Source organism: Elephas maximus, chromosome 20 (genome assembly GCF_024166365.1).
Source record: "Elephas maximus indicus isolate mEleMax1 chromosome 20, mEleMax1 primary haplotype, whole genome shotgun sequence".
In the NCBI taxonomy this organism is placed as follows: Eukaryota; Metazoa; Chordata; class Mammalia; order Proboscidea; family Elephantidae; genus Elephas; species Elephas maximus.
In genome coordinates, this window is record NC_064838.1 from 37,797,838 (window position 1) to 37,819,596 (window position 21,759).

General features: G+C 38.6%; 1 protein-coding gene across 8 annotated transcripts in view; it reads right to left on the minus strand.

The window, feature by feature from the left end:
- The window catches only part of RAF1 (Raf-1 proto-oncogene, serine/threonine kinase), a 98,944-nt gene that overhangs the window by 30,343 nt on the left and 46,842 nt on the right, over window positions 1-21,759 (minus strand). For 5 of the 8 annotated variants that reach the window (XM_049863373.1, XM_049863369.1, XM_049863371.1 and 2 more), the window contains one exon: window positions 1,049-1,281. In XM_049863373.1, the coding sequence (XP_049719330.1) occupies window positions 1,049-1,255 (207 nt within the window). In that variant the 5' untranslated portion in view covers window positions 1,256-1,281. Of the gene's footprint in view, window positions 1-1,048; window positions 1,282-21,759 lie in introns of those variants that run through there. The other 3 variants (XM_049863376.1, XM_049863375.1, XM_049863372.1) reach the window with 2 other exon arrangements.

The window sequence follows — 21,759 nt, forward strand, 5'->3', positions numbered from 1 at the left end:
GTGTCTGGGTAGGTTCAAAGCACCAAGCTGACAGTTAGTAGTTAAGTGCTCAACCATTTGCGCCACCCAGGGATTCCTAAGAGAGACTTATTCAAACTTTAATTGGCCTTTTGAGTTTCACCTTCTAAGTTCAAAATGCACCAAGTATCCAGTAGTATAACTGGGAAGCCCTCTAGGTTCAGAATAGTATAAAGGAATTTATTAGCAAACTGGAGAAAGTGAAACTATTGAAAGCAAACTGAGAAAACTCTGGGAGTGGACTTCCTAACCTAGGATACACTTCACCTAGGTATACAGGATAAACAGAATGCACTGATTTTACACAAAGAATGGATGGAGGTGGAAGGAGGAAGCACAGAAGTGTTGAGCTAAAGTTTTCTCAAATGCCTGAGCAAGCAAAATCAGTACAATGTCACTTTTCTGTTTCAGTCAAGTGGGCCTCTCCCTACCTCTCAGGATAATAGAAAACTTTTTTTGAGCAGTAAGTTCTTAAAAATTTTGGGTTTTGTGTCAGAAAAGCCTATAACTGTGTCCTACCATGATCCCACCATAAACCTGTCATTCACTGATACAATAAAAACAAACTATTCTGAAATAACTGGTTGGTGGCAGTGTCCTGGAAATGAGGAAGAAAACGTGATTTCTAAGTTATTTCCAACCTTGCCCTGGCCTATGAAATATACACCAAAATAATAATTCAGAATAATATATATATATATATACTTTTTTAAGCTCTAAGGGAGCTTTTCAAAGAAAAGTCTTTGATATATACCCCCGAGAATGTACTATTTGTTTGAATGAAGTGGCAAAAAGGAAGATATTCTAGGCAAAAGTAGTACTAGAAGACCAAGAGGTGGGAAAAAGTAGAGGGTGTGCAAGGAACACAACCATATATAAAACAATGAAATCTGCAACTGTAAATCCAATTACTAAAGACCCTAAATGCCACTGCAGCTTTTGCTTGTCTATAAGTTGATAAACACAGTCCATAATGTTTTCTATAGGCAACTGGATAGCTACAATTTTCTAAGAGGCAGTGTTTACGTACCACTGTTCTTTGCTTGTTTGGCAAGAAAACTCGGATAGTGTTGCTTGTCTTAGAAGAATCTGTGAGTTTGCCATCATCTGACGCCCGGCGCTGATAGCCAAACTGCTGAACTATTGTAGGGGAGATGCAGCTGGAGCCATCAAACACGGCATCTTTGAATCCAAAACCATTGCTGATCGTCTTCCAGGCCCCCTGTATGTGCTCCATTGATGCAGCTTAAACAAAAATTAAACCTGGTAAGAAAAGCAAATAATTACAATTCCAGCACAAAAGCAATTAACCCAGTAATACAATATAAACGGTGATTGTGAAAATATCAGTTATTTTTTGTATATAACTTTTTAAAATAAGTTAACCAGAAAAGAAAACTTGTATATTAGTATATCACCGTAATAGATTTCACAGTCAACTCAAAAACGAGGAAAACAAGAACCAGAGACCAAAAGACTTATCAAGGGTTATACTGACAGTTAAAAGCCAATCTGGAACATGAGCCCAAGTCTAATATTTTTTCAAATACATTTCTTTTTTCTTGTTATTGTATATTAAGTATGAATAGCTACTCTTGAGAATAAGCAACACATTTACTAGTATTATGAAAAATAAAAGTATAAGACATAATTTCTGCCTTCAAGAAAGGAAACAAAAACACTTCTAGGCTGTCAAACACTTTATATATAAATTATCTCGTTTAATTTGTATAAGAGCCCCATAGATTTTAAATCTCTTCCTCCATGCACTCCTTACTTTTTAAATAGGTAAAGGACACAGAGGTCAAGTTACTTGTTCAAAAACAACTAGGTGACAGGTAAAATAACCAGATTCTATGTTTGTTTAAAGTCCACAAAGTTTTCACCATAAAAAACCCACCACTGCCATCGAGTCAATTCCGACTCATAGTGACCCTATAGGACCGAGTAGAACTGACCCATAGAGTTTCCAAGGACCGCCTGGCAGATTCGAACTGCTGACCCTTTGGTTAGCAGCCGTAGCACTTAACCACCAGGGTTTCCGTAACATTTATAATTCAATATTGGTACAGAAAAAAAGAAGAAAAAAAAAAGCTTATAAACAGAAGGATTAGCAGAGATAGTCACCTAACCAAAAATAATCAAATCTTTTCGTTGGGTAGCATATATAATAATACCTACTAGAGTTCACAGATATTCACACAATGACAGTAAGCCAAATACTGTCTCAGCAGTCAGGATACACAATGCCCTGGCCCTGGCTGGGGAGTCAATAACCACGGAGAAGTGAGAGATTTGTCTCCTTTAGAAAACCTTGAGGTTGACAGGATATCCCATCCTTCTCAAGCTTCCTCCTTTAGAAACTTGTTTTGTCTTATTATCATCGATAATAACTACCATTTACTAGGTACCTATTAGTGACTCAATGGCACCTAAAAACAACAACTGTATGAGGGAATGCACACAGCACATATCCTACTCATACTTTTCCACTTAATCCTTACAGTAACGCTATAGGTAGAAATTATACCCCCATTTTAAAGCTGAAAAAGATCTCTCTCACACCCAGTTTGTATGTGTCGGAGCTAGGGTTGAGAGCTGGGTCTGACTCCATAGCCCTTACTCTTCCGAAGAGCTGAAACGGCCTAGAATTAAAGGCCATTTAGTCTAGGCCTCTTGGTTTCAACCAAAAGTTTCTTCCTGAGTACTATGTTTTAAGCACTATCTCATATCACATGCCTGAAGCAAAAGGGGAGGATAGATATTAACTGTCCTCAGCTTATATTAAAAACCAGGGAAATTTAAAGACATAATCAAGATCACAAGATGGTCTTCCTGTACTGTCTCAGTGAAGGCTTAAAATGGCATAACCTTGTTCAGAGGGGAATATGGTTATAACTATTAAAATTCTGAAATTTTCTTTTTTGGCCCTTTCTTGTTTTTGGATGTGTGCATTTATTGCTATAAAATGACCTCTGAGAACTGCTTTTGCTGTGTCCCAAAAGTTCTGGTAGGATGTGTTTTCATTCTCATTTGATTCTGTGAATTTCTTTATTCCGTCCTTAATTTCATCTATAACCCCGTAGTTTCTGAGCAAGGTGTTGTTCAGTTTCCATGTGTTTGATTTTTTTTTCCTTGCTTTTTCTGTTATTGATTTCTACTTTTATGGCTTTATGGTCAGAAAAGATGCTTTGTAATATTCCAACGCTTTGGATTCTGTTAAGGCTTGCTTTATGGCCTAGTATGTGGTGTATTCTGGAAAATGTTTCATGTGCACTGGGAAAGAAAGTATACTTGGCTGCTGTTGGGTGAAGTGTTCTGTGTATGTCTATGAGATCAAGTTGGTTGACTGCGGCATTTAGATCTTCCATGTCTTTACTGAGTTTCTTTCTGGATGTTCCGTCCTTCACCGAAAGTGGTGTGTTGAAGTCTCCTACCTATTATTGTGGAGCTGTCTCTCTCTCTCTTTTCAATGCTGTTAGAGTTTGTTTTATGTATCTTGGAGCCCTGTCGCTGGGTGTATAAATATTTATTATGATTATGTCCTCCTGGTGTACTGACACTTTAATCATTATATAGTGGTCCTTCCTTATCCTTTGTGGTAGGTTTTACTTCAAAGACTATTTTGCCTCTCCTGCTCTTTTTTGATTGTTGTTTACTTGATGTATTTTTTTTTTTCCATCGTTTGAGTTTTAGTTTGTGTCTTTAAGTCTAAGGTGTGCCTCTTGTAGGCAGCATATAGACGGATCACAATTTTTTTACCCATTCTGCCACTCTCTGTCTCTTTATTGGTGCATTTACATTTAGTCCATGAAATTTTCTTAAAGACTCAAAGTTCTCTGGGAATTTATCCTACAGAAAAGTGTATAAAGAGATATGTTTAAGGATATTCGCTATAGCACTGTTCGTATCCTTGAATAAATGGGAAAAAACCAAATACCTAATAGGGAATTAAATAAATTATGTTAATATCCATGTGATAAAATGAAGTAAGTCTGTATGTGCAAAGGTGGAAAAAGATTTCCAAGATAAAACAAAAAAGAAAAAACATACTTTGAACTTCTTTTATATTAATCTAGAAAGAGGGAGAGAGAAAACGAATTATAAAGAAAGAGGTAGGGAAAATCTAGAACTATAAACAAAGTGTTAATAGTAATTAACTCAGTGGGATTATGAGGGATTTTTACTCTTAAACTATAAACTTCTGCAAGCCTATATTAAATCTGTCTGGGGAAAGGGCAGGACAAGATCTCAAAGCCTTTAAGTAGCAGTGACACAGTGCTTCTCTCATCTGGCACCTACACCTGAGCCCTGACTCACTTCTAGCTCTAACCGCAGGTTACCATACTGTCACTTTTTAGGGATATCTACAACTCTTTTTTTCCTTTGATCATTTCCCCATCCAAGAAGGAAGAGATGAAGGAGTTTAGGACCAAATGAGAGAGAAGTAAAGGAGGAAAGAGAGAGGGGACAGATTCATGTAAGCATCCCACCAGCCTGAAATAACTCAGCTCCTGGTGATCTATATAGCAGTCAAAGTAATCTTAAAAAATGCAACTCATGGTGTCACTCCTCTGTTTAAAACCCTCTAATACTTTCACTCAGAAGAAAATCTAAACTCTTTGACAAGACCTATAATGCCTTCTTTCAGAGCATACCAAGCTTCAGTCCTCAGTACTTTGAACTTCTTTTCCCCTTCAGCTGGAAGGCTCTTTCCCCACAAACAGGAAAGTTGGCCACTTTACTTTATTAAGGTCTCCACCCAAAAAACATCTCTTTAGAGAAGTTTTCCTAGCCTAGCCAAAATACTCTGCTCCCCTCCACCTATCAAATAAGCGTGTCTTGTTTTCTTTATGGCACTTACTACTTACTATGTTAAATTGTTCACAGTTTTTGGTTAGTCCCCCTACTCCCTCCCACTCCATGAGGATAGGACCCTGCCAATCTCGTTCACTATTGTACAGGCAGTCCCCGATTTACAACGTATCTGAGTTACAAGGCACTGTACTTACAACCTGTCTGTTTTAATTTTTTTTTGTACTTCTTATTGTTGGTAATATGGACTACATACAATTTTGCTGCACATAATTTGTAGATGTTATCATTCTCAGATGTTCACCTGTAGATGTTCAATTTTATAATTTATGAAGATATTGATTTAAAAAAGCAGTAATAATGAAAACTAAAAAAGAATGAAGTACCATATTTTACGCAAATAACAATTACATGTTCGTTTGTGGCCAATCGTGCAACCCCCTCACACACTATTTTCCTAGTCACGCTATGCACATGCACATTATTTATGAAAAACATGGTATTCAACTTATGTCAGAACCAACTTACAACAGTCCTCAGAACAGAACCCTGCAGTAAGTCAGGAACTATCTGTATTTCTAGTATTTAAGTACAATACTTGGAATACAAGAGTGCTCAAATATTTACTGAATAAATTAAGTTAGAAATCAGAATAGTGCTGCAAATATAAATAAATTTGTTTATATAAAAGATCTATCAAGAACTGGTAAACGTGAATTAAATCTCCATTTGGCACTATAACATTAAAAAATATTTACCATCCAGCAAAAGACAAGCTGCAAAAAATGTCATCCTATATTTAATTGGGGGGAAGAATGTATTACAATCTATTAGCTAAAGGACCCATTTATAAAAACTTAAATGTAACCTAAATTCAAGAATGTAGTAACTTTAAAGATGAATTCTAAATCTTACAGGAACCTAGAAAACACAGTGCTAGTGCTTCATACAGAAACATATTACAAAGACTTTTAATAAAAAAAAAAAGTGACAAAATAAATATATATTCACTTTAATCCTCAATTTTTAACTATCTCATCATTATTTTCATTTTTCTATCTTCTTATCAAACCAAGTACAGGGGAAAGAAGACATAATGTTTAGGGGACACCAAGCTTCTGTTAATGGTGACAGAAAACTTTGAGAATAGCGATGGCTGCGATGGCTAAACAACGTGATGAACATATTTCACGTCACTGACCTATACATGTGAAGACTGTTGAAATGGAAAATGTTACCTATGTAAAGAAAAAAAAAATACTGAAACAAACAAAAAGAACAGACTAACAGGCATGCTAAGGCAGTGCTTCTGAACCTTTGTCACACACCATACTCAGACAAAATGATGGGTAACATCTGCAAGCCTTGCTGGAGCAAGCAGACAAGGCTGCTCCAGCTACAAACGACAAGCCAAGGACCCTACCAGTTGCCCCAAGATTGACAGGTACACCACTAACCAGTTTGTCACAGAAAGCTTTGTGCTAAGGTATTCCTTAATTTACCAAAGGACATACATCTGAAAACAAGAAAGTACCTTCCAAATATCATACAGCAGACATCTTAAAAAGAAACATTCGGAAACACTGTTGACACTACTCTAAAATGTACTGTATTTTTATGCAAATAATGCACGCCCTTTTACCTTTGTTTGCCAACCACGCCCTCCCCCAGGTAGGTATTTGTGTTAAGTGCTGCTAGGCTTTTTTTTTAAACAGCAATTTTTTTTTTTTAACCTACATTATGTTTATTGGCTTTTGTGTTCCTAGTCTGTGAATTTAATTACCTCTTTTTTCTGTGTGACTGTCATCTTTTTCTTACCAATTTTTAGGAGTCTTTTGTATATTAGGAATACAATGCTTTATTAAAAAAAAAAAAAAAAACCCACTGCCCTTGAGTTGATTATGACTCACAGCAACCCTACAGGACAGAGTAGAACTGCCCCATAGGGTTTCCAAGAAGCAGCTGGTAGATTCAAACTGCTGACCTTCTGGTTAGCAGCCACAGCTCTTAATCACTGTGCCACCACGGTTCTGTAGGGAAATACAAATTTAAAACATGAAATACTATTGTTGCTGACTCTTGTACTCATCAACTTTGCTAAACTCCTCTGTTAGCTCTAGAAACTTTCTTGTGGGATTCTTTGGGATTTTCCATATATAGGATCATGTCATCTAAGAATAGAGATCATTTTACTTCTTTTCCAATTAGGGTACCTTTTGTTTCTTTTTCTTGTCTTATTGCTCTGGCTAGGTAGGATTTCTAATACAATAATGAAAAGAAGTGGTGAGAGTGGGCACCCTTGTCTTGTTCCCGATCTCAAGGAGAAAGCTCTTAATCTTTCTCCATTAAGTATAATGTTGGCAGCTGGTTTTTCATTTATGCTCTGAACCCTACTGAGGAACTTCCCTTCTAATCTTCTTTAGGGTTTTCATCAAGAAAGGGTGTTGAATTTTTTCAATTTTTTTTTCTATATCCATGACGATGATCATGCGGTCTTCTCCTTTGTTCTGTTAATGCATTGTATTATGGCGACTGATTTTCTAATGTTAAACCATCCTCGCATCCCTGGAATAAATCCCACTAGATCATGGTGTATGACTCAATATGCTGTTGGATTCTCTTCACTAGTATTTTGTTGAATGTTTTTGCATCTATATTCATAAAGGATATCGGCCTGTAGTTTCCTTTTCTTGTGGTCTTTGTTTTGTTTTGGTATCAGGGTTATGTCTACCTCACAGAATGAATGAGGGAGTATTCCTTACTTCTTTATTTTTTGGAAGACTTTAAACAGGATTGGTGTCAATTCTCTAAATGTTTGGTAGAACTCCCCCAGTGAAGCCATCTGGTCCAGCATTTTTTGTTGGTGGAAGGTTTTTGATCACTGATTTCATCTCTTCACTTGTTAGGGGTCTGTTGAGATTTCTACTTCTCTTTAGTCAGTTTGGTAGGTTGTGTGCTTTGAGAATTTGTCCATTTCATTTAGGGTGCCATACAGTTGTTCATAATACTCTGTCATAATTCTCTTTATTTCTATCAGGTTAGTTGTAATGTCTCCTCTTTTATTTCCTTTTTTGTTTTCTTGCATCTTTTCTCTTTTTCTTTGTCACTCTAGCTAAAGGTCTCAATTTTATTGATCTTTTCAAAGAACTAACTTCTAGCTTTGTTGATTCTACTGTTATACTGTTTTTGATTTATTTATGTTCTGGTCTTTACTTCCTTTCTTCTGGTAGGTTTAGGCTTAGTCTGCTCTACAACTTCTAGTTCCTCAAGCTGTAGTTAGGCTGTTGATTTGGGCTCTTTCTTTTTTCCATGTAGGCATTTATTACTGTAAGTTTCCCTCTGAGTGCTGCCTTCACAGCAACCCGTAAGTTTTGCCATGTTGCACTTTCATTTTCATTTGACTCTAAGAAATGTGTGGTTTATCTATTTTTTCCTTCACCCACTAGCAGTTTAATACTGTGTTGTTTGAATTTCGATGTTTGTATATCTTCCAGTTTTTTTTTCCCCTTGTTATTGATTTCTAGTTTCCCTCCATTGTGGTCAGAGAAAATACTCTGTGTGATTTCAGTCTTTTTAAATTTATCGAGATTTGTTTTGTGACCTAACATGTGGCCTATCCTGGAGAATGGTCCATGTGCCCTAGAGTAGAATGTGCTGTTGTTGGGTGAAATGTTCTATGTCTGTCTGTTACGTCTAGTTGGTTAATAGTGTCATTAAATCCTCTGTTTGCTTCGTGATCTTCTTTCCAGATGTACTGTTCAATACTGAAAGTGGTGTACCGAAGACTCCAACTATTACTGTAATGCTGTCTTTTTTTCCCTTCAATTCTATCAGTGTTTCCTTTATATATTTAGTGCTCTGTTGTTGGATACACATATATTTATGATTGATAAATCTTCTTGATGAATTGACCCTTTTATCACTAAATAATGTCCATCCTTATCTCTTCTAAAAGATTCTGTCTTCAAGTCTACTTTGTCTGATATTAAGATTGCCATCACAACTCTCTTTTAATTATTTGCATGGAATATTTTTTTCCATCCTTTCACTTTCAGCCTCTTTGTGTTCTTGGGTTTAAGGTGTGTCTCTTATAAACGCCATATAGTTGGATCATGTTTTTTTCATCCATTCTGCCACTCTTGGCCTTTTGATTGGTGCATTTAGTATATTTACATTCACTGAAATTACCAGTAAGAAGTAACTGTCTTCTGCCATTTTGTTATTTGTTAAGCCTTCTTTGTCTTTTTCCTTTAATACTGCCTGCTTTTGTGTTTTGTTGGTTTAATGCAGGGAATGATTTTGGTTCCCTTCTCCCTTCTTTTTGTGTATGTTTTTCCAGCTATTTTCTTAGTGGTTACCATGAATATTACCATTTAACATCTTACATTTATGACATTCTCCTGTTCCCATTGAGTTGATTCTGACTTATAAGTTAATAAGTCCTGTGGTGCAGTGGTTAAGCGCTTGGCTGCTAACCAAAGGGTTGGCAGTTAGAACCCACTAATACCTCAGCAGGAGAAAGATGCAGCAGCCTGCTTCCGTAAAAGATTACAACCTTGGAAACCCTATGGGGACAGTCCTCCTCTGTCCTATAAGGTTGCTATGAGTCAAAATCAACTTGACAGCAATGTGTTTGGGCTTTGTTTTTGGTTTTAGTGGTAAGTTGATATCAACTTCAGTAATATTCAAGAAAGTCTATACTTACACCACTTCTCCTCCCCACTCCACCCCCACATTTTGTTGTTAAAGATTTAAATTCACAAACCATTTGATAAGCTAACCTTGAGGGCGTGAGGAAGGGGGCAGCACTACATAGACACAAGAATATTTATTGTAGCATTGTTTGTAATATCAATAAACTGTAAACTACTTCAGACCTGAAGCCACACACCAAAAATAGAAACAATTTCAAGCAACACTGGGTTAAAAAAAAAAAAGATCTGACAGGAAAGGATGACACACCAACACAATGGCTAAAGGTCTGATGTACAGTAAATTCACCCAAGACTTTTTTGTCCAGGAAAAAAATAATCTAAAAGTTATTTTTAAAACCCTGCTTTGTTTTTCCTGAGCAAATGTCTTAAAAAGAAAACTTTTAACCTTTAAATAGGGCGTATTTTTCATTTGATATTTACTTAGGAAAACTATTAGACTTTACTACCAAAACTATAAATTATTTTCCATAATGTAAGGATGGAGTCAATAGTCATGTGTTTTTTTATGTGTGTGTGTGTTTTTTTTTTAATTGTACTTTAGATGAAGGAAACCCTGGTGGCGAAGTGGTTAAGTGCTATGGCTGCTAACCAAAAGGTCCCCTAGGCACGCGCTCCTTGGAAACTCTACGGGGCAGTTCTACTCTGTCCTATGGGGTCGCTAAGAGTCAGAATCGACTCGACAGCAGTTGGTAGTGGGTTAGATGAAGGTTTACAGACCAAACTACCTTCTCACTAAACACATAGTATACATATTGTTTTACGACATTGGTTATCAACCCCACAACACATCAGTGCTCTCCCTTCTTGATCTTGGGTTCCCTATTACCAGCTTTCCTGTCCCCTTTTGCCTTCTACTCCTTGCCCCTGGGCTCGTTTGCCCCTTTAGTCTTGTTTTGTTTTATGGGCCTGTCTCATCGCTGGCTGAAGGGTGAACATCAGGAGTGACTTTGGTTTGGGGTTTTTTTATTTTGTTTTAATAGTAAGTTGACACTAGCTTAAGTTACTGAGCTCAAAGGAGGTTCAGGGGCCATACCCCTGAGGTTTCTCCAATCTCTGTCAGGCCAGTAAGTCTGGTCTTCTTTTTTGAGTTGGAATTTTGTTCTGTATTTTTCTCCAGCTTTGTCAGGGACCCTCTACTGTGATCCCTGTCAGAGCAGTCAGTGGCAGTAGCTGGGCACCATCTAGTTGTACTGGACTTAGTCTCGTGGAATCTGTAGTAGTTGGTGATCTATTACTCCTTTGGACTAATCTTTCCCTTCCGTCTTTGGTTTTCTTCATTCTTCCTTGCTCCCGAAGGGGTGAGACCAGTGGAGTATTTCAGGTGGCCACTCACAAGCTTTTAAGACCCCAGGCGCTACTCACCAAAGTAGAATGTAGAACATTTTCTTTATAAACTGTTATGCCAATTGAGCTAGATGTTCCCCAAGACCACAATCATGAGTTTTTTAACATCCACGATAAAAAAATGTTCTATAAAACAGGACATTACGTGATTTGGACATTGTGCGAGCGTGCCTAAATTGCGAGCAACAGCATTCACTGATTTTCCACCTTCGTGTTGTTTAATAACCTTTTGTTTCACTTCCAAATCAGTATTTCTCCTTTGCCTCTTGCTGCTGGTATCACTACAGCTGGTTTTGCTATATTTAGGAGCCATGATATACTTCATGGTAGTATTTTTGAAAGAAAATTAAACAGAGAGATAATGCTACAACACTTAAGAAACACGTGATACATGAGATTAGATGCCACTGCCTATGGGTCGAAGCATATACTGTAATATGTTAAACTTTTTATTTGTAAGTAGGTAAAGTTCACATTAAAATAACGATAGAAAGTACAGTACACATATAAGCCAGAAACACAAACGTTTATTCTACGAAGACATATGTATTATAAGTCATGCATGTACCGTACCATTATATGCCCGGCAGCACAAGTGCTTTGTATATAAGAGACATGAGATACATATGTTCCGTGCAAGAAGCCACTGCATTCCGTATGTCTGGTTATGTCCGCTACATCCCGTTCTCCAGTTGGGATTTCTGAACTCTATTATAAACTTACAGGACCACGGACATATCCGTGGTCAGACACTGCCAAAATGGACATCAGGTGGCGTATGACTCTACTGTCCCTAATACATTTTAAAATATTTTAGGAAAGGACTATCTATACACATTGTCTAATATCAAAAGCAAAGCAAATATCAAAAAAGATAAATTGAAAATGTATTTATCCACCCTTTTCAACTCTTACATAAAGGTATATTGTTTAAAAGAGGATTTTTAAGTACGCCATTTGAAGATAAATTTGGTAACAAAAAGTTTATATGGGAACTAACTTTAAAATCTCCTTTCTGTCCATGATAAAAACAATCTTTTTTTAAGAGAACTTTTCACATATACAAATAGTGGCTCTAATATCACAAAAGTTCCCAGGCCTTAAACACTTATTCGGTGACAGTCTGAGAATTTGTATTCTACAGACTAAAACATTTACTTTTTACATGCCAAAAAGTACAGGTTCAGAATATTTGTAATTTCATTTACTGTGATAGATAAATTCTATAAATTATTTAAGAAGCCTACAATTTATTTAATATGAATTCTTCCTGCCTATTCTAGAATTTTGGTTCACTGGCTCCAAGCAGCTTCCTTCAGTATTCCTTACCCTCCCAGCACCACCCCCCAACCACGACAGAATACCTCAGAAATTAGAAAGCCTAGATCCTACTCTATTCTGCTTCAATTTTTGCTACTATTGCATTAAAAAATTGCCACAATGGCCAGAATGGGGGGAAACTGGAACCCATATTAATCGCTGGTGAGAATGCAAAACAGTAAAGCCATTGTGGAAAACAGTTTAATAGTTTCAAAAAACTAAAAACAGAACTACCATATTACATAGCAATTCCACTCCTGGGTATATACCCTCCCAGACCCTAAAGACTTGAAATTAGAGATTCAAATAGATACTTGTATACCAATGTTCGCTGCAGCACTATTCACAATAGCACAAAGGTGGAAACAATCTAAACGCCCCTCGACGGATAAATGCAGTGCAGTGAATTACTTAATATGGCCGTTCCAACTATGCATGGTCTTTGTGACTCCCACAAAATGAATGCCTGGGACTATGCAAATAAGATGCTTGTGGCCCACCAAGGGGACTAGACAGCACTGCTAAGCGGGGCGGGGCGGGGGGGGTTCGGGGGCGGGGGGACACGACCATGCAAACAAGGTGTATAGAACCCTAACTAGGAGATCGGTCAGTTTTGCCATCCTGCTAGACTTAAAATGAGTCATCCCAGAGGTGGGAAAAGAGGGACTCACTACCATCAAGAAGAAAAACCGGGACTGACTGACCGCATCCTTTGGACCCCGGATTCCTGCACTGAAACCCTCATAGGCCCTGGAGACAGAGAGAGATGGGGAGAAGCGCAGCAGAAAAATGGCAGCAGCAGAACCAGGAGAAACGGCGTGGTACGCTTCCTGGCCCACAGAACAAGGTGGCTACAGTACAAACACCTCATGGGATTGGTTCCTTGGTTTGGAGGCTTAGACTCCTGGTTTCATGAGACGCCCCAGTTAATTGGCCTGATAATGTGTTCAGTGCTTCTATTCTACCTCCTAGTTCACTGTGTACTGCCTGGGGTCTTCAAAGCTTGCAAGTGGCCATTCAAAGTACAACAATTCATCTCTATTCGTACGGTGCAAAAGAGGAAGGGGGAGCATCAGGAATAGGAAGAAGAAATGGAATACGTATGTGGCTAACAGTCTCAGTGAACAACTGCCTCCTTTGTCATGAGACCAGAAGAACTGGATAGTGCCCAGCTACCATTACTAAACATTTTCATCAAGGATTCTACAGAAGAATCCTGATCAAAAAGGGGGAAGTGCAGAACAGAATTTCAAATTCCCATGGATTCAGGCTTCTTGGAGACACAGAGGCTGAATAAACCCCTGAAACTATTACGCACAAAAAAACAATTACCCTGAGATAAATCTTTAAACCTTAAACTAAAAATATTTCCTGAGGTTTTCTTAAAATCAAACAATAGTTTAGCTTAACTAGTAAAGCACACCTGCTTTAAGCACTGTGCTCTTTTAAGATCTGTCTATATGGGATCAAACTGACAACAGCAATTTGAAAGATTAGATAAGAAACTTAGGGGGCAGAGAGTTTAAGTTAATGGGAAAGGAATGACTCAGAAAATGATGGTGAAAATGGTTGTACAACTCGAAGAATGTAATCAGTGTTGCTGAGTTGTATATACAGAAACTATTGCATTTGTGTATGTTGTGCTGTGTATATTCTCAACAACAATAAAAATAAAATAAATTGTATTAAAAAAAAAAAAAGAATTGCCACAGTGGGCCAAACCCTAAAGTCTGTCTCTGAAAGACACCAGGGGATGTTTTATGATGGAAAAAGGAGGCAACTCACAATTGCCCAATACTTAGCTTCCCTCAGTCACCCACTCTATATGCATCAATCATGATTTCATCTAAATTTCCTTGAATCCGTCACTTCTTTTAAAAAAAAAGAAACCAGTTACCGACAAGTTGACTTTGACTCATGGTATATCAGAGTAGAACTGTGCTCCACAGGTTTTCAGCGGTTGACGTTTCAGAAGTCCATCTCCAGACTAACTCTTCCAAGGCGCCTCTGGATGGACTTGAACCTCCAACCTTTCAGGCAGCAACCAAGCCAGTTAACCACGTGCAGCACCCACAAATTCCCTAGTATTTCTAGCCTACACTATCTCTGAGGGTGGTAGGTTCTAAAAGTTCACCAAAAAGTTTGTCTTTTATTGGCCTCATGCTTCATTCTGTCATCCTGAAGTTTGAGGATATGTTTGCTTTAGTCATATAATTCATGATTTTTATAGTCTAAACTCTTTTCAAGCAACATCTTTCTATACCAAAGAACCCATTTTTTATCATCATAGTTTACTTATCATAAATCTCTCATCCCTGTCTATTCCCTATGTGAATATTCTTTCTTACAAAGTTAGAGAATGAGACTTTTCTATATCCAAGTTAAAAATGGGCTTATAAATTCTAAATAGTGCTGATTTTAGGAGCCAAAATAAAAAAATTTTTAAAAACCCAGAGTAGACAGAAAGGTACATAGCCCTGAATTACACAGCAAGCCCCTTAACAACTTGACATGCTATTTTGAGATTCATTTCAGTTGCGTCTTCTTTGGGAGGTTCTTGTGGTCTAACTAAAATAGCCAGTGCCTAATACGGTTTTGAACAAGGATAGGATGGGTACCTTCTTCATGATAGCTTCTTCAGGGAAGAGACTTCAAAAACTCAAAACTCTTTCCTAGAGTGTAACTCAGTGTTTTCTCAAACTGTGGGGCATGACCCATTACTGGTCAGGAAATCAGTTTGGTGAGTCATATACAGCTTAAAAAAAAAAAAAAAAACAGAATCAAATGATCACACATAGTATAGATAAGTACTATCTTGAGAAATTTTTGGTTCAGGTATGCTCATGTTGTTGTTGTTAGGTGCTGTTCAGTTGGCTGCAACTCATAGCAACCCTATGCACAACAGAATGAAACACTGCCCGGTCCTGTACCATCCCCACAATCGTTGCTATGTTTGAGCCCACTGTTTACAGCCACTGTGTAGTACGGGGTCAGCAAAAAGGAGGAAGACCCTCAACGAGATGGACTGACACAGTGGCTGCAACACACAAATTATAAAATATATGTCTTAGTATGGGTCACTACAAAGTTTGAAAGCTATTGGTGTAACTCTAAGCACCTAGAATTCCTTGGTCTATAAGATGGTTTGCACCAATTTCTCCAAAGGCTTCTATCTACATAAGACGCATCTTCTTGCACTTCAATGGTCAATTTTTCTTAAGATCCATCTAGTCTTAAGGTATCCTCCTTAGTTCTACCAATCAACTCTCTCCAAGTGTGTGTTAATTCTATCTTATATCTATCTGTCACGTTGGCAATATTCATCTCTCCTATGTCATGTAACTCTATCAGTATTCGTGATTTCATTGCTATGTTGACTCAAAAAACTTAGTATATTAAATTTTCATTCTTTCCTCAGGTACCATTCATTATTTTTTTTACCTTATTTATCATCCAAATTTGCTACAAAGATACTAAACCCATTGCTGCTGAGTTGATTCAGACTCATAGTGACGGTATAGAACCTACAGGATTTCCTAGGCTGTAATCTCCATGCAAGCAGGTCCTTTCTCCCAAGAAGTGGCTGGTGCATTCGAGCCACTGACCTATCGGTTAGCAGCCAAGTTCTTAACCACTGCACCACAGGGCTCCTTCAACTTCTATTCGTATAAGCACGATTAACATGAGACCATCTTCCAACAGTGATTAGGTACAATGTTTCACTAACTTTTAAATATCACAACAGTTGTATTCATAATTCCTACTGGTCATTTTAATCAACTTCAGTAAATTTTAACTTTCTTCAAGACAAGTAACTTATACACCTGGTCATTTCCCGTAGTTCTTATACTATATAGTTTCATTGACTATTTTGCCCTATGTTGAAGTTTTTATCTCTCTCAAAAGAGCCTTTCCTCTACTTTCTCATTTCTATCACTTCTTATTAATGATCTTTGTCACTGTGGGATCTTCTGTTTCCTACTCACTGAGAGTATGCTATTTTCTGCTTCCAAAGAAAACACCACCATCAGGTATGAGAACGTGGTGGTGGTAACTCTCTTCACTAAACGATGTAGATTTCCTCTCCAGCTCAAGTCTCTCTCCAAAGAGTACACACCAAAGACTGTTCATTTGCACTCTTGCAACTTTTTTTTTTTTTACTTTCTCTTCTGGATGGTTTGAGATCCAGTCTTTGTACAGTATTAAAACCTGAAAATGTGCACAGCAGGTTTCTGGAGCCTTTGTTTGAGGACAACTCCAATTCTTACATGCCTGTATTGAAACCTTCAAGCACTCTGTAACAGTGGTTCACAGATAAAGCATCTGAAATCCTCCCTCATAAAGCCTCCTGTTCTTTGTTCCCTACCCATAAGGATTTACTACTCCCTCCTCTTTTCCCTACGTATATTATTCATATACCTTTATTAGCAGCATTTCCGACCCTATATTTATATGTCTGCCTCCTCTATCTGGAGCCCTGGTGGTGTAGTGGTTAAGAGCTTGGCTGCTAACCAAAAATCTGTTCAAACCCACTGGCTATTCCTTATGGGGCAGTTCTAATATGTGCCATAGGATCACTTTGAGACGGAATCGACTAGATCACAACAGGTGTGGCCTTTTTTTTTTGCCTCCCCTACCTGAGTATAAGCTCTTTGAGGATAGGATACATGCCTTTTTCACCCTTGTTCTCCCAGTATTTAGCATAACACCTGAACCATAGGAGTTATTCAACCAAGACTGCAAAATCAATGGAATGGTGGAAGCTGCAGAATCCACAACATATTAAATATTAATTATACAAATTATTACGAAAAATGGCTTTTTAAGATGCAGTATAAAATTAGAACCACAAGCAAGTGTCCATGACAACACAAAGCTACCCGAATAATGACAATATCAGTTTCTATTTTTGACACCTGCCAAAACTTACTAGGTAACAAGGTGTATCCACCAAAAATTACTTAAAATTTCGCAACAAGTGGGAAAAGATTATCCCAATTCAGACTTTATAGCAGCAGCAACAATAATGATATCTGCTAACAGCAACTGAATGTGCTTATTATGTATCAGTTCTTTAACATGCAGCACCTCATTTACGTGTCCCAACAGTCCTCCGGGGCCCTGGCAGCGCAGTGGTTAAGAGCTTCGTTGCTAACAAAAACACCAGCAGTTTGAATCCACCAGCTGCTCCTTGGAAGCCATGTAGGGCAGTTCTGCTCTGTCCTATAGGATCGTTATGAGTCACAATCAAATCAAGGGCAACAGGTTTGGTCTGGGTTTAAGAGTCCTTTGAAAGAGATTATCATACTGACTTTGGAGATGAGGAAACTGAGGACCATGTACGGGCTAGGTGAAATCATTCAAGGTTACATAATAAGATGCAGAGCCAAGGTTATGCACAGAGTATCTGGAGTCAAAAGCATCCACAAGTTTTACTGTGGTTTCAACACCGTCAATTTGTACTCCTAATAAGATCCGTGCATTTGTGGAGCTGGCAGTTCCTCAGATGAGGCGCCAGGTTTCATTCTTGTGGCTGCCTGCTCTAGCTTTCTAACTACTGCTGTGGTAATTTGTTTGTAATTATGATTTTATTTAAAATATGATCAAAACAGAAATAAATTTGTGGAGAGAGAGAAAGGAAAAAAAACACCCATAATCTTACTCATCCTAAACACTTTTTTGGATATCATTTTCTAACATTAGAAGGACAAGAAACTCACCGCCGTCAAGTAGATTTCAACTGATCGTGCCCCAGTAGGGTTTCCAAGGCCGTAAAACCCTACAGAAGCAGATAGCCACATCTTTCTCCCATGGAGCCGCTGGCGATTTCGAACTGCTAACCTTTCGGTTAGCAGTCAATCGTTTTAACCACTGTGCCACCAGGGCTCCTTAGAAGGACAATACATAGACCTAAATTCAAAATCTACCTCCACCTTTCATTAGCTGAGCAGTCTTTGGCCAAATCACTTAACTTCCCCCTACATCAATTTTTTCACTCATTCTTTCATTCAATAAACATTATTGAGCACCTACTATGTACCAGTACTGTTCTAGATGCTTGGGTTACCTCATGAACAAGAGACAAACATCCCTGATCTCATAAAGCTTATCTTCTAGTGGAGAGAAACCAATAAAGTAAATTATATAGTATATTAGTAGATAATAAATACTGGGGGAGGGGAGACAGGTTGCAATTCATATAATGAGGTCAGACTAGGTCTCAATGAGGAAGTTAACAGTTGAGCCAAGACTTGGAAGCCAGGAGTTTAACTTGCATATAGCTCAAAGAACATTTCAGGCAGAAAGAACAGTCAGGGGAAACCCTAAGGCAGGTGTGTCCCATGTACAAGGAACAGCAAAGAGATTAGTAAAGTGAAGTGAGAGTAGAGCTGGGGAAGGGGAGGTATCCATGTAACAGAGTGCCTTATAGGCCATTGTAAGAATTTTGCCTTTTATTGAGTAAAATGAAAAGACATTGAAAGGTTTTGAGCAGAGGAGAGACAGGATCTGTCTTAGATCTTAAACGGATTGCTACAGCTGCCACACCGCAAATAAACAACATGCGCAGTCAGATACACAATTATGGCGTTCAGAAGATATCTGGACTGAAATATTAACTATGAAATAAAGATAATACTTACCTCACTTACTTTTGAGAATTAAGCTCAAATAATAACTGTAAAGCTCTCAGCACCATGCCTGGCACATAGTAAATTATATTATTGTTATAGCTTTTGACTTACACAAGGGCACCCAGCATAGGAGGTGAGAGGGGCAGAAATTCAGCCCATGCTTCCCTTGCTCAGTTATGTACCCAGGTAATCAGCCTGGAGGAAGGGGCTGCCTTGCTGGCTGAGTTATGCCTCTGCAGAGCTGCATTATGACCAGAGGAGACCTTTTTTTGTATTTAATAATAGTGCCACCTTTGGGGCAAGTTGTGGCCCTGATCATTGCCCAAGTGTAAATTCACTTTTACACAACTGCATTCTCAATCCAAATCATATGATGAATTGTTCTCCTTCCAATTTAACTTTAAATATCTGGTAATTATTTATCTAATCAGACTCCATTATATTAGATGTCATTTATTTTTGCCTTTCTAAAGTCACATATTTTTTCCCCAAAAATTAAAATCTCTGAAATCAGAATGCATTGTAAAAACAATGATGTTCCTTATTTGTCCTCACAGAGAACCTGAAATAAGCACCTTCAAGTGTATGGGATTTTTGCTTAACACTCTGTGTGGGATTATTTGCATGACTGTTGCTACTGCTGGAAACCCTGGTGGTTAAGTGCTAGGGCTGCTAACCAAAGGGTGGAAAGTTCGAATCCACCAGGCGCTCCTTGGAAACGCTATGAGGCAGTTCTACTCTGTCCTATAGGGTCACTGAGTCGGAATCAACTCGACGGTACTGGGTTTGGTTTTTTGATTTGGTTGCTACTGTCAGGTTTTCAATATTTTAAAACTAAATTTGGGTTTTTTTTTTTTCCTTAAAGACGTGCTTATTTTACAAAGTGACTGGTCTCTATCTTTTCTGATCTTTCTTAGTGCGGAGGAGGTTTAACCCGGAAAAGGAGGGTTGTGCTACTTCATTTTCTTAGAAGTGACAAAGGCTTCTGAAAGTTTAGAGAGGGTAAAGATACAGATTGATAAAGGTAACACTAGTGGCTGCAGCTAAGCATTCCATACTAGGTCACCTTTCCATCAACAGGTTAAGTGTTGAGTGAGGCTACCTTGTGTTTGTAATACTCCTTCAAAGAAAAATAGAGCTCAACAGCCTAATTCCTAGAGAGCTCTCTGAAACCTTTTTAATAAGAAGCCCCAAGCCTTTATTCTCTAGAGAGAGGAAGTTAGAGGGTGTCGAGACTAAACCATTCCAGGCACAGTTGAGGGCATGGATGCCATTCCACAAAAATTACATGTTTAACTGAAGACTTGAACGTAGAAACCAACAGCCTCTTCCCTAGCTGGGCAACCAGACACGAAAAAACTAACATCATGAAGTTTTACAATGAAGCTCAAAAACAACTCCACCTAGGCACTCAAAAATTCCAACAATGTTTTTTTATGCCATCCTTTTAAAAATAAACAATGCCGAGGATTACCAGATATTTTAGGAAAGCCTCCAACATGGATGATAAAGACCAAAATCCACAGGAAAAGAAAACACACACACAACTGAAGGTTTTGAGCATATCAGATTTAAAGAGCCCATTGAATGCCTAGCATGTTAACTTTTAAAACAATGGGGATCAGAAGATTCTATAAACTTCTAGAGAAAAGAAAAAAAAAAAATACTAATGACCAGGCATCAGAATGGCTGCAAACTTCTCAACAACACTAGAAACCAGAAGACAGAATGGAGCAAAGCCTTCTGGGAAATTTTAGAATAACCAACAAAACTATCAATGAGGGCTAGTAGAACAGAGAGATTTCTCTGACATTCATGGCTACAAAAATTTTACCTTCCTTGGATCCTTTCTCAAGGGATTTATCACATGATGTAAAAATGGCGTGGGGAAGGCGTCTAACTTCACAAGGGAGAAGGAGAATCAGGAGAAGACCGACAGCTCACAGCTGATTCCTATGAGGCAGAGGTCAGACATACCTCCTCTGTCCAACCTTTTTACTAATTCTAACATCAGCTGTCCCCTCTAGGGCCCTCTCTACTTCTCTGCTGGGTTCGATAATCTGTTACAATGGCCACACAGAACTCACCATACTCACAGTTTCGGGGTTTATCAGGGAAGTGACAGGTTACAGGACAGCCTCTTCTCAGCCATGCTCACAGGGAGGTCTCTCTCTGACCCTCGGCCCCTCAGTTCTGCCTCTGTCCTGCTCTGGCAAGTGTTACAAAGCTCTTTAGCTCCACCAATCAGTGCCTGGAGGCACTCCACTCCACCAGGAAGCCTCTGGCCTGAAGGCACTCAACTTTCTCACTCCCTGGATCAGTATACCCCTAGTAACCGCCTTACTAGTGGACCAGGAAGCTCAATGCACTGTCTTGCACTGGTCTCCCGGTTCTGCTGTTGCCACTTCTCTACCACTGCTTCTTGCCATCTTGCACCATCTCCGGTGCTACAGCTCTGTCTCCTGAGTCCAGGAAGTTCTCAGCATAGGGATTTCAGGTCCAAACGCACTCCACTCCTGTCCCTTTTTCCTGGCGGTAGTCAAGTCCCCCCCTTTCTGCTTCTGAGATGGCTTATTTTAAGCCTAGCAGAATGGTAAAACTGACCAATCCTCTCATTAGGGTTCCATACACCTTATTTGCATGGTCCCACCCCTACAAGGGTGCCATTCACCTTCTTTGCATTGTTAGTAAACTGTCCAATTCCCTTGGTGGGCCACAAGCATCTTATTTGCATAGTCCCACCCAATCATTTGGCAGTAGTTACAAAACCATGGCTAGAAAGGCCATACAGAAGCAATCCATCACACTGCACTGCACATGAATAAAAGTAAATCAAGAAAGAGGAAGACACTGGATACAGGAAACAGGACATGCAACACAGGAAGGAGGCAAGGAAATCCCCCAGGAGGCCAGCG